The following is a 13,118-nucleotide window of genomic DNA, read 5'->3' as shown; positions in this document are numbered from 1 at the left end:
TCGGACCCACATCCTCACACCTCCTCACCCTCACACACCCTCACCCTCACACACCCTCACCCTCACCCCCATCACCCCTGTCACCCTCACCCTCCCTCACCCTCACACACCCTCACCCTCACACACCCTCACACACCTTCACTCACCCTCACACCCTCAACCACCCTCACACACCCTCATTCACCCTCACTTCCTCGCACCCCTCACCCTCACCCCCCCCCACACACCCTCACACACCACATCACTCAGGAACACCACCACATCACTCAGGGACACCACCACATCACTCAGGGGCACCACCACATCACTCAGGGACACCACCACATCACTCAGGAACACCACCACATCACTCAGGAACACCACCACATCACTCAGGGACACCACATCATCACTCAGGGGCACCACCATATCACTCAGGGACACCACCACATAACCCAGGGACACCACCAACCACCACATCACTCAGGGACACCACCAACCACCACATCACTCAGGGACACCACCACATCACTCAGGGACACCACCAAGCACCACATCTCTCAGGGACACCACCACATCACTCAGGGACACCACCACATCACTCGGGGACACCACCACATCACTCGGGGACACAACCACATCACTCGGGGGCACCACCACATCACTCAGGGACACCACCACATCATTCAGGGACACCACCACATCACTCAGGGACACCACCACATCACTCGGGGACACCACCACATCACTCTGGGACACCACCACATCACTCTGGGACACCACCACATCACTCAGGAACACCACCACATCACTCAGGAACACCACCACATCACTCAGGGGCACCACCACATCACTCAGGGACACCACCACATCGGGACACCACCACATCACTCAGGGACACCACCACATCACTCGGGGACACCACCACATCACTCGGAGACACCACCACATCACTCGGGGGCACCACCACATCACACAGGGACACCACCACATTACTCAGGAACACCACCACATCACTCAGGGACACCACCACATCACTCGGGGACACCACCACATCACTCGGGGACACCACCACATCACTCGGGGATACCACCACATCACTCGGGGACACCACCACATCACTCAGGGACACCACCACATCACTCTAATACACCACCACATCACTCAGTCCAACCACATCATCACTCAGCACCACAACAGCACTGTCCTTGCTTGCTACCAACAAGCATTGCCATAGCCAATAGGACTCGCATTAGGAAAGTGTAAGCTATTGGCATTGTGCATAACAATGCTATTAATTTATATGTTTTCAAAGCCAACACATATTTAAAAAAATGCTCATTTACAATACCAATAGCTCACACTTTCCTAATGCGAGACCTATTGCATTGCAAATGCTTGTTCTTTTTTGCAAGTAGCACATTCTCACACAAAGTAGTTCCTTTCAGTGCAGGGGTCTATGATGACATTGTGTGACTCACTCCAGTAAAGAAGCTCTTTACATAAAGACAATTTTGTTTCCCATGAGAAATATTGTAGCCATCAACATTTGAGCAACATGAAAAATGCCTTGAATGTGATAACAAGTAGGACATGTGTGAATCAGTTGTTATTCTTGCGTAGAGACTTGTCCGCTTCAGCCCTCTGAGTATTGCTTATTCACTAGAGGAGATTGTGATAATCTTTAAGGACTAATGTAAAGTGTTAAAATTCATCTCTCAAGTCTTTGCGGCCATGAAGTCTTGAAAGGCTCTCAGACTATTTTGAGATCCATATATAGGTTTGGGGTCGCCATATATGTTAGTAAGGAGTTTTTGTGACTTGCTGTTTTCGTTGGTCACTAGGTATTACCTTGCAGAATGGAATGACTCCTATAGAGTTTTAGCTACGTGCCAAAACCTGCATAGGGTGAAGTATGGAACATACGATTGTCCTAAATAGACTCCATCTAAAGGAAAAGCATTCATGTCAATCTTATCATGTTTCTTTTAATTTACATTAAAATCAGAAACAAACGCCTTCTTTCCCTATTGATACTCCTTGTTACTATAGCCAAGGGGTAACCTGGCTCCCAGTTTAATTTGCAATTAAAGTTACCACAATTAATTCTCATTCATAGAAATGATCTGCCGGATTCAGGAATGCTTTGTGTTCATTATTATAAGAAATACATTTGCTAGTAGCAGTGCCGGAGACATACAAAAGCCCTGAAAGCCTTTTGCAGCAGGATGAAGAACAACAACACCTAATATTTTATTATCAACATGCCTTCTACTCAGCCTCCAGCTGATCTTGTATTTACATTAACAATGTCTAGCTCTAACAATTAACAATGCCTGCATTGTGAGCAAAGACCTTGTAGGTTTTGCTTTTTAATAAAAGGAACTCATAAAAGCAAAGATTTTATAAAGAGGAGAATTGCAGCATCAAAATCACCTCGCTGCATCCCAGAAGCTTCCCTACCCAGATAATGATTCTAAAACCACCAAGTCTCCCGCAATGATTAGTTCCATGTTATGATCTCTGTTAAAGAAGGGCAATTACTTTGTAACAGCACGAGTTTTACGTTCAAGGTATAAGTCCCATGTACAAATTGAAAATACAGTCTTTGTTAATAGTGCCCAGGGTGTCTGTTCTTAACTACTAAAACATGTAGGTTGGAACACCATTCCCCTTTTTAGGTCTCGCCTAGCGTTGCAGCGCGCATGCGTTGCTCTCTCTGCGAGAGCTAATGTGATCAGGAGATTTCAGAAGGGGACTTAAAGCCCCGCCCATCATTTTCATTGGTTCGCGCCAGCGTTTATGCTAAACGCTGGCTTCCCATTGAAAAGGATGCTTCTTAGTTACCGCCCTGTCTCCCTTTTGGACGGCCCTTCCGGTCTGTGTCATCAGCTTCACAGCTGTTGTGAAGGAATTTCTTATCTAAAGGGGGCGTGTTATATAAGGATCCAGTCCGAATGGGCCGTCCGAAATGGAGACAGGGCAGTAGCGTAATGATGACAGTTTCCCGTTTCTTCTGTCTCTCTCCCCGAGCAGAGCACGCTCTTAGCATGCTTCTACTTCACCCTCGAAAAAACACTGTAACTCTTCACACCACTAACCCAATCTGCCCGAAACTTTCATGGAGCGAATGAAAGTGAAATATGTTTGTGTTACGTTTTATGCAGATTTGTCAAATTTCACCAACTTTTATGAGCCAAGTAAAAAAAAATGCTTTTCGTCAAATTTCAGCGACGTTATGAGCCAACCACCAAAAAAATGCTTTTCTATGCATTCGGCCTTTGTACCCCTTTGTACAGCAGTACAGTGTGGGAATCTCAGCCTCTATCACGTAGAGTTAAAATATCAGATAGGTGTTTTTAGCTTAGAAATCTATCTCAGTGGTGTTCGAGCCCCCAGCTCCCCGCCTCCCTCAGAGGAGTCAGGTGGAGTCGGCCGCTTGGTCATAGTGTCATATGACTTTCAGTGAAGCAAGTTGCAAAATGTTAAGTTTTCTCACTTCCTGATTCCAGGGTTGCACTTAATGCAGGAGAAGCTGCGCAGCCGACGCATGGAGCTGCGCTCGCGGGGACACTGACAGACCCTCTTGCACCGTGAAACTCATTAGTTTCAGGCCACGATAAGGGGGCGCGTGCTCCTGGCTCTGTTGACAATGTGCCAGCTCACCTGGCCAGCCCAGGTTACTCCCCAAAACATCGTGCTAATCCTGACCGACGACCAGGACACGGAGCTGGGGGGCACAGTGAGTGAGTGCTTCTTCGTTTCCGGCAGTCCCTAGATTTATTCAACATCCTAGGAGGGGGTTTCATTACATTTTGTAGACTTTAGAAAGCAGCAAAATAGCTACACGGATCTCAGCCTGGAATGTTGTAGCTTTAAGCCGAGAAACTAGCTGTGCATGCAGTGAACCGATTGTCTTTTTTTTTTGTTAAGTCACTTATTGAATGAGGAATTAACTCGGGCATACGTGTTGCATGCCTCAGCTGCCTGGTTTCCTCCTCTCCAGTCACACTGTGTGGCTCACTGGTTAGAGCAGGCAGACCCTGGAGCCGAGGTCAGACACGGGACCAGGGTTCAATTCCCAACGCAGCAGGGTCTTGAGCTCAAATGTCCACGGACTTGATAATTCTCGTTTCGGTGCCTGCCCTAATCATGGGTTCTCAGTCTGCAACTCTGGGCATTAAGCTTGCTTAATCTCCACAACGGCCCCCCGCGACGGGATGCCTGGCTTTCACCTTGGGGATGCCCTGTAGGGGCTATCTCACAGGGAAAAGCCAGGACGGGTTCCCAAGGCAAGCGCCGAGATGCCTCCCGGTGATTCGAGCGCTATATAAGAACATACAAAAAAAAACCAGCATAAATTACAAACTGAGTAACAGTAACAAACATTTGCAATGCAATAGGTCTTACATTTACGCAAGTTTGAGCTATTGGCATTGTAAATGACAATCCTTTTTTATGTTTTGGTTTTTAAAACATAAATAGAAGGCATTGCCATTTACAATGCCAATAGCTTAAACTCGTGTAAATGCGAGACCTATTGCATTGCAAATGCTTGTTATGTATGTTACTTATTCGTTTTTGTTCAGTTCTTGATTTCAAAACCCAGGTGTTTAGAAATAAATATTCTCAGTTATATCCTTCAGATCTATATAACTTCCTCATGTTTGTTTTATTTTTAGTCTTTATTGCCCCTATACTGCCCTCCACCACCCTACCCTAAAGAAGCATCTGCATCAGTAGTCTAGCCCCGTTTCCTCTTGACCTATTCGAGCTGACAGGATGCAGGACTTGGGAAGGAAAGATGTTGCACTACATAGAGGTGTCTTCATACCGTTTTTTAGCTCTGAGATAGCCTGCTCCTAAGCGCTCCCATCTTGGATTGAAAGATGTATGGAGATACAACCTTCTTGCCTAAGACGATCAGAGAGGGCATTCCCCCACGCTCTGTAAGAGACTCATCCAACAAGTCTTCCAAGATCACAACCCCATAGCTGGCGCAATTAAGGGAGCACCATGTGACATTTAGCTTTTTACAACCACATAAATACTGTGATACCTTCAATGCAGCTTCTGGTACTTGGCAGACGTGACCCAGTCTGGATTCTCTGCCTTTTTTTTACCCCAGTACATCATTTTTGTTCTTAGGAAATAATTAAAAAATTGTAGTCTGAAGGGTAGACCAGTACAAGTTTTGTACCTGCAGTTCTTGGTTCAAGTAGTATAAAGATCTCATACTTTTATTTTTTGTATTAGAAGCTTTGAGGATCCATTATAGAAAGTTCAGCTTCACAGCAGATGGGAACCCTCAAGGGCAGATTTTCCAACATTTTGCAACGGGTTTGCATCACAGAAGTTAAACAACCAGTGTAAAACATTTATTTTTTTATTTACTCTGCAGCCCAAAACCAGAAAGTTGCCTGAAAGTAACAAAAAGCTGTACTCTGCATTAAGGTGTACCCCATAGGTGGGACATGGGTGTTCCCATGGATCCACGCATGGTTGTTGATGCAAATCCCTAACTAGTAACAACAGGGCTTGCGCCAAAAAGTAGTGCCTTTTTTGGGAGTGTTGTTAACTTTGAGAAATGCTTTTATTTCTCCAAATGTTTCCAACTTTGAATGTGCGCTGTACAGCACAGATCCAAAGTGGGAACAGTTTAAAGTTTGTCTAGTCATACTAATTTGTACTGGAAGGGTACCTGTCCAGTATAAAATCAATGTTAAGACATCACACACCCACCCTTGCACCATGGTGCAAAGGTGTCTGCATAGCACTAATCAGCCTGATTGTGCACCAGCGCTAGAGAGAGCAGGATAGTGCCACATCTTAGCAGATATGAGGCTTTCCTTCTCTCTCCTTCTGATGCAGCACAGCAACGTTGGTGTTGCGTTGCATAGCATCCCTGTAATCGGCCCCTCATTCGCTTCTCATTATTTCTGGCTCCCACATGCACTGCTTCTCATGCTTTTTCCTTTACACCTTTGTATTCCTATGACCTGCACTCCCCTTTCTAAAAAATATTGTTACAACAAGGTTTGCTCACTCACAATACCCATGTAGCTCTGTTAGATGGTTTAGGTACCTATATATGTCTTTCCCTTTCAAGCATAGCTGTCCAAAATAAGCCAATTACCAACCTGTCCATGACAATGGGTGCAGTTTGCTGTCCTTCATCAAGTGTGATCAGGAAATCCCCTCTGATGTGGGCTAGATCTGATTCTGTTCCTCTTCTGAGTCAGAACTCCGATTTAAGATCATGAAGGTCCAGGCGTATGTGGGTGTACAATACATTGGATATTTGTTGCTAATAGACAAGCACTAGGAAATCCGTTGAAGGTGTCCTTTGGAGTGTGGAGATGATTGCTGGTACCTAGGGACTATGCCCACCAACAGCAAGGTGTTTATCATGGTGGTCATGTAATTTGCTGGAGAAGGGATGTCTTGATTCATGAAAGATGCAGGACAAGGTTCTGCGGACAGATATTTGAAACTAACTTGGAATTATTCTTCTCAGGGCCTGGATTGAAAGTGGCAAAGGATGACTGTAGTTATTCAGGGTAGAGTAGTATATTAAGAAATGTTTGAGGATTGGTGAGAACTGAGCTACAGATCTTTGTTATTTTCTATTTAAAAAATGGACAGCTCCTTGGTTCCTGTAGATACTGAAAATTTCCTTTATTATGTGTGGCTCACCACAGAGGTTTCAGACTTCCTCTTCTGCTAACCTTAAAAGACTTTTTGTTAGATTTGTACTCAGATTAACTATAGACCTTTGAGGTTTCTGCATGGCTTTTTCAGATCTGACAATTTGCAGTTGAACCAGTAGTTTGCCACTATAAGGTCTTGTTTGGGTCTGCTCAATGTTTGTGATACCACCTTAGTCATAATAAACGGTGATATTGTGGTAGCATTTCAATATTAGAGATATTGAGTCATTATTGTGTATTAGTGTCACTCAAGCTGCTTTGTAAATTGTTTGAATTCTGTCAACTTAAGTTTCTAGGTATGGCAACGTGGTATAGGTTTTTGCTAGACTTTTATGTTGGTGTGAGGGCTACCACAATTCCTGAAATTGGAGAAAGGTAAAGGAGTGGTCCGGTCAAATCTGCAGTTGGATCTGAATATAGCCATGCTCAGTGTTATAGGTCGATATTAGATTTAGTGTATGCCCTTCAAAATGTCTAGGTACATTATTGACCCTGGCAAGTCTGTACACATTCATATTTTCACTTAGATCTGTCACAGTTCTACTATCAGGTCTATCGACCCACATGTTGAAATTGCCATATAAAAAAAATTGCTGGTACTAGGATTGTAGGTGTGAGGCCAAATTGAGAATTTGGTCCAAGAATTTAAGGTTGCATTCTCAGTCTCAGTTACAATTTTGGAAGGAATTGTTGAAATGATTTGTGCATCTCGCAAACAGAGATGCAAACGAAGAATGAGATTCAAACGAAGGACGGGCTTTTCTGTGTAGCTAAGCTTACCAGATTGGATCAGGGTGACCCCACCTCCTTATTTGTTTTTTCTGTTTTTGGGGATCATTTTGAATCTTAAAAGGATGACATTTATTATTATGGATGTTCCATTATCGAGCCACACTTATGTAAATGCTAGTGTGCGACTGTTATTGAAGGAAATAATATCATGTCAATAATAGGTTTGTGAGCCAATTAAGTTTGATGAACATTGTTTAAGAATAGTTGTGGGTTTCCTAGAATGTCTCTGTTCTACCGTAGATTATGCATGGGTTTGCTGTGTGCTGTGTGATTGTGGCAGATTGTGGAGGTAGTAGGGTGTTTTAAGATTCCACATATGCATCTTCAATGAATGACTTTGGTTCAGGTCGACTTTCAAGTGGTGGCGTGGGTGTTAGATGTGGTGCTAGGATGTGTGTTTGTGAATATGTTGGAATTGCAGTGTAGAGGGTGTGTCCTGGGTTTGTTCGAAGGTGATTTACTTGGGTGTATTCATCTGATTACAGTGATTTTACTGTTCTATTTGTATGCTTCTGTTTCATATCAACATTGCTTGCCAACGGTAAGATGATATTAGAATTGCACTATTGACGTCAGAAATCCCATCTTATTAAGGACTGGAATGTGTTTGTGCTATTTTTCTTGAGTTTGGTATGTTATTATTATTATTATTATTATTGCATTTATTACGCGCGACAGCTACCCACAAAGGGTTTCCCGGCGCGAAAAATTGTAAAGAGATCATAACACTGATAGTACGCAGTCTAGATGTTAAATAGCCAGGTTTTTAGGCTTTTGCGAAATCTGCCGTAGTTGTCTTCCAGACGAATTGGGCATTGAGTTCCACAGCGTAGGGCCTTGATAGCAAAAAGATTTCCCTCCCACGCGGGAAAGCTTAAATCTGGGGATCGCAAATTTCTTTTGGGTTGAGGACCGCATTAATCGAGACGGATGGTAAGGGAGGACCAATGACATCAGGTATTTAGGGGCTTTAGCAGCATTTATTTTATGCATAATGCAGAGTGCCTTAAATCTAATCCGATTTTCCACCTTCAGCGAATGCAAATCTCTGAGGTATTGAGAGGTTGGAGTATGTCTTGGGATACTGCATATTAACCTAGCCGCTGAATTCTGAACTACCTGTAGCTTACGGATTGTAGCCTTATTTGAGCCCAAATACAAGACATTTCCATAATCTATACGGGAGGTGATCAAGGCATTCACCACCGTCTTCTTTGTTTGCTCCGGTAACATCCAGCAGATCTTTTTCAACCATTTCAAGATGGTAAAGTACGTTCCTGCAGTTTTTTCTACCTGTTTGTGCATCTTGAGTGCATCATCTATGATGACTCCAAGATTGCGTGCTTGCGCCACTGGGACCGGGATCCTGCCCATCTCAGTTGGCCAGTGGTGAGGGCCCCACAAACTTTTATTATTCCCTAAGATAATAACCTCCGTTTTATCTCCGTTTAATTGGAGAAAATGATCTTGTCTTCCAGCAACACACAAGCTGTTGTTAATGTAATATTTTAGAAATTCCAGATTAAAGACCTGTATCTGCTCCACGTAATGCCTTTATTATCAATCATGTCCATATTGTCCACCAGCTATTATACACCAGCTCATTACAGCTTTAATTCAAGTGTTGGAAGTTCATCAGATTTGCCAAAGAGGGCGTGAGTTTGCAGCATGGACAGCAAGGACTGATTAAAAAAAAAAAAGTAAAAAAAAAGATGTTCGTGTTTTTATATTCTTTCAGCACCCACACAGCATGCTGTGAGGTAGCACGAAAATGCGAATGGACGGGAATGGAATGAGGCATTAGGGAACCGTTTAATTCCAGTTGAATTGATAAGAAAATGTTGACTCAAAAATGAACCTTTAACTACTACCCACATGCCAGGCATATTATTCCAACTTCGCCTTTTCGCAGTAAGGTCACTGTCTTTGCAGTGCCTCGCCCTGCTATCAAAATTGTGTGGAAGTCCACACGCCCCATGACACAATGAAGGGATTCTGTTGAAAGGCATTTATTTTAAAGTTATGCTTTAGAGGCCAAGTGTTTCTGAATAATCTACAGAATACATGTTATGTTATTAATTAGTATTATTTTGTGGCATGGAAGGAAGGCCTGCTTTTTTCAGATAATTGCGAACTATGTGAACATAATTAAGGGGGTTGCGTTTTAATGGCAATATTAAGACAGCTTTTTATGCTGACTTTGAGCAAGTACATTGAGGACAACTAAGAGGAATCTTTCTGACAATTTTCTTTACGCACCAGATAACAGCGGAATATGTGTTCCCTTATTCAGAGCGCTCTCAGCTTGTGCCTGACAAGAATGTATAATTAAGTACAATTTAGATATTGAAGGCAATGGCAGGGTTGTTTAATGCTAATAGCAGGGAACGTTGAATTTCTACTGAAAGAATGACAACAGTGCAAGCAGAGTGCACAATAATACTCATTTTCAAGACAGTTTTATTAAGTGACTCTTCAAGGTCATTTCAAAGTTAATACGTGGCTTTAAAGGAAAAAAAACAGACTCCACTCCAGAGCATTCTTCTGTTCCCCTGCGCTCATATATATTTTTGTTGCAATAGCTCGGTGATGGTAAAGAAGTAATCCGCAGTTCATGGTATGCAGCGTTGCCAGATGTGCCTGTCCTGCCCTCGTTGATTAATCTTTTAACCTTCCACTTTAGGACTCTTGCTGCCTGAGTTGGTTTGTCAGACATGGAATGTTGTCTGTGCAGAAGGGAACATGTTTACAGCACATGGACATTGCTGTTGGCTGGCCTGAGCGTGTTTGCTTGTGAAGGCCTTTCGTGTTGTTCATTACCATCTTCAAATCTCACCAGGGTGCAGTGTTGCAGTAGTTTAATGCTCTGCTCTTACATGATAACCTCTATTATAAAATATGATATCACATGCAATGAAGCGCTCATATACTGGCAGGGGCAAGTTTACCACAACATGACGAGACCATTACAAGTTGCCTGGAGTTTAGAGGGGGTTTTACTGGGGCCGTAATTACTGCTACGAAGCAGTATCATCCCACCCCCCCAAACTCTGAATATTCCTAGTTCTAATCACTCAAATATGGAACAACTGTACAAATCCTAGTCATTTCCTGCAGATTATCCTAGGAACTTTTACACTGAGATTGACCAACTTCCTTGAGCAGGTTGCATATAAGAGCAATAGGCGTACAGCAGGGTGCGCGGTGGTGGTGTATGAGTGGGCAGGACAAGGTCTGGAGTGGGCAATGTTGGATGCTCCTCTGGTGCTGTGGGGTGGTGTTTGTTGGGAGTCTAGCAGACCCTCTTCCTCTGCCTCGCCGGGACTCTGAGTAGTTTTACATGGTGCATCTCCTCACCCTGCAAAACCAGGCCCAGTATTTTCAAACCCAGTAATCGCAGGTGCAGGAGCACAGGGCCACTCAGAAGTGGATGGGGCAGTATCCCCTAGGGAATACTGCTCCAACCAACTTGTAATAAGCTCCCACATTAAAAAATTTCAAAAGCTATCTCCCAAACAAAAATACAGGGTTGTCTGTAAATGCCCCAGAATGTTTGAGCACTACAATGCCACATGAATGCCAGTTGCATGCTATACAAATGATAGATAATTTACAAGGTAACATAAAGTAATATAACATATCTAGGCGTACCTGCTCCAACATAAATTCCAGGACACAATGTTTGAAAGTGTCTGCTAAATGATAATAATCTAGTATGTTCTTCTTTATTCAACAGACAAGAAGTCCAAAGCCCTCTCAAAGCCCACAGCCAACCCTTGGCGACCAAGCGGAATATCTCTCCGAGGTGTCTGCAGATTCCTTAGAAGCCATGTCTGAAGGGGGAGATTCTCCAACGCCATTTCTAAGGGGCAGTCGCACACGAGCGAGCCTGCCAGTGGTGAGATCAACAAATCAAACAAAGGAAAGATCTTTAGGTATAGTATAATTTATTTTGACCTTAGACTCTGTGGCCTGTTTGGTTGATGAAGTCTCAATTATCTGTGTTGCTTGTAGTGCATTCACATTTGTTGTATGCCTCCAGATGACCAGAAGTAAGGATCTAATAACTAAGCAGGAGTTTATACCTATATGAGCTAATGTTTCTTTTCAGGTCATAACGTCACCATCTACGGCCAGTTGAGACATGAAATGCCCATTAACATTCTGTTTTTTTAAGGTATCTTTTTGAAGTCTTAACACCCTTAACTCTTCCATCAGTGCATTATGTGGCAAAATCCTTTTGTATTGAAGGGGGTTGGTTAGAGTTGTGCGGTAACTGCACATTTGTCTAAATTGACTGAAGCGCAGTCAAACATTTCAGAAAGCATTTCCCTCCATTATATTTCCTTGATAGAGTATCACTCTCTTAGATGCTGTTGAAGGTGGTAAATCTATCAGACAGTATAGTAATATAAGAATGGAAATTGTATTATTGGTGAAAATAAAGCCCACCACTGACCTGGTTATTGAGGTTCAGTATCCTAAACCTGAATACCTAGTTTATTTTTTCCAATCATACCAGTTAACCAAATGCCTATGGCTGTCAACCGAAACCCACAGGCTACCTACGAGACAAACCACAAACATTGTTAAGGGTAGATCTCTTCACTACCAAAGTTCCTCTGAATTGAACTCACACCCTTACCACTTCAGACGAAACCTAGTCCAAATAAAGGACTAAAGGGCATAGAATATTTTTACTAACAAAGGTTCAGAATGTGCAACAATCACTAACATATCATAAGAACAATAAAGTTATAGAGAAAATGGAAAGTAAGAAAGTTTTTTTGGCCCATGTGAAAAATAATTCTAAAAGAAATATGTGTGTAATTATAGAAAAATATACAAGATTTATTTAAATTTAAAAGGTTACATAAGACTCAGACAAATTGTCGGTATAACAAAACAATTGCAGTACATATACAAGAAACCAGACAAAGGCACACACATAGAGGTTACATGGACATAAGAGTTCTAAAACCATACAAGAACTCCTATAAACAAAACAATGTGTCCTCCTTAAGTTGTGGCCACAATAGCGTCGACGGCGTTTCGACCGTTGTCATTAGTACATGGTCATCCTCAGGACAATGAATTAACTGAGCTTATCACCAACCAATTTCCATGTTGTAAAATCGCTAACAAGCAAAACCGAAGGTATGCTTATGTCAATAAAATTAAAATAGCCAACTGCTCGGAAGCCAATTTAAACGCTCCACTGACTTCGAAAAAGGTACTGCCGTAACTGATGCCAAAAATTGAAAACAAGCCTTTATCGAAGGTGGCTGCTTAAAGTCCGCTAATATCGTGACGCCCAAACGAACATGAATTAAGTTCGGGTCAATAGTAATTTCGAAAAGCCGCAATTCAGTCTGAATTCACTAAAATTTCATAGTAACTTAACTCAGATCTCTGAGACAGTTAGCCCGAGTTTCCTCAACCAATCACAGTTTTCAAAGTGTTTTTCTCTTTTTTCAATGAATTGTATACAATGTGCTTTTATGGTTTTAATGCAAATCGAATAAAGTTATTTACTACTACTACTACTATGGTCAGGTCATGTGTTGTCCTCTTAAATTATAGCGGAGAGTAGCAGTGGCATCTGCACTGCTTTGACACTAACATGTTGTATAATGA

At 42.6% G+C, this 13,118-nt stretch overlaps 1 protein-coding gene across 9 annotated transcripts in view; it reads left to right on the top strand.

Annotated features, from left to right (window-relative positions):
• The window catches only part of KIAA1217 (KIAA1217 ortholog), a 1,321,668-nt gene that overhangs the window by 737,950 nt on the left and 570,600 nt on the right, over nucleotides 1-13,118 (top strand). For all 9 annotated transcript variants that reach the window (XM_078663443.1, XM_078663442.1, XM_078663445.1 and 6 more), the window contains one exon: nucleotides 11,218-11,416. In XM_078663443.1, coding sequence (XP_078519569.1) covers nucleotides 11,218-11,416 — 199 coding nt within the window. The remainder of the gene's footprint in view (nucleotides 1-11,217; nucleotides 11,417-13,118) is intronic.

The sequence above is a fragment of the Lissotriton helveticus genome, chromosome 10, assembly GCF_964261635.1.
Source record: "Lissotriton helveticus chromosome 10, aLisHel1.1, whole genome shotgun sequence".
Taxonomy (NCBI): Eukaryota; Metazoa; Chordata; class Amphibia; order Caudata; family Salamandridae; genus Lissotriton; species Lissotriton helveticus.
This window is presented reverse-complemented; position numbering and strand designations above follow the sequence as displayed.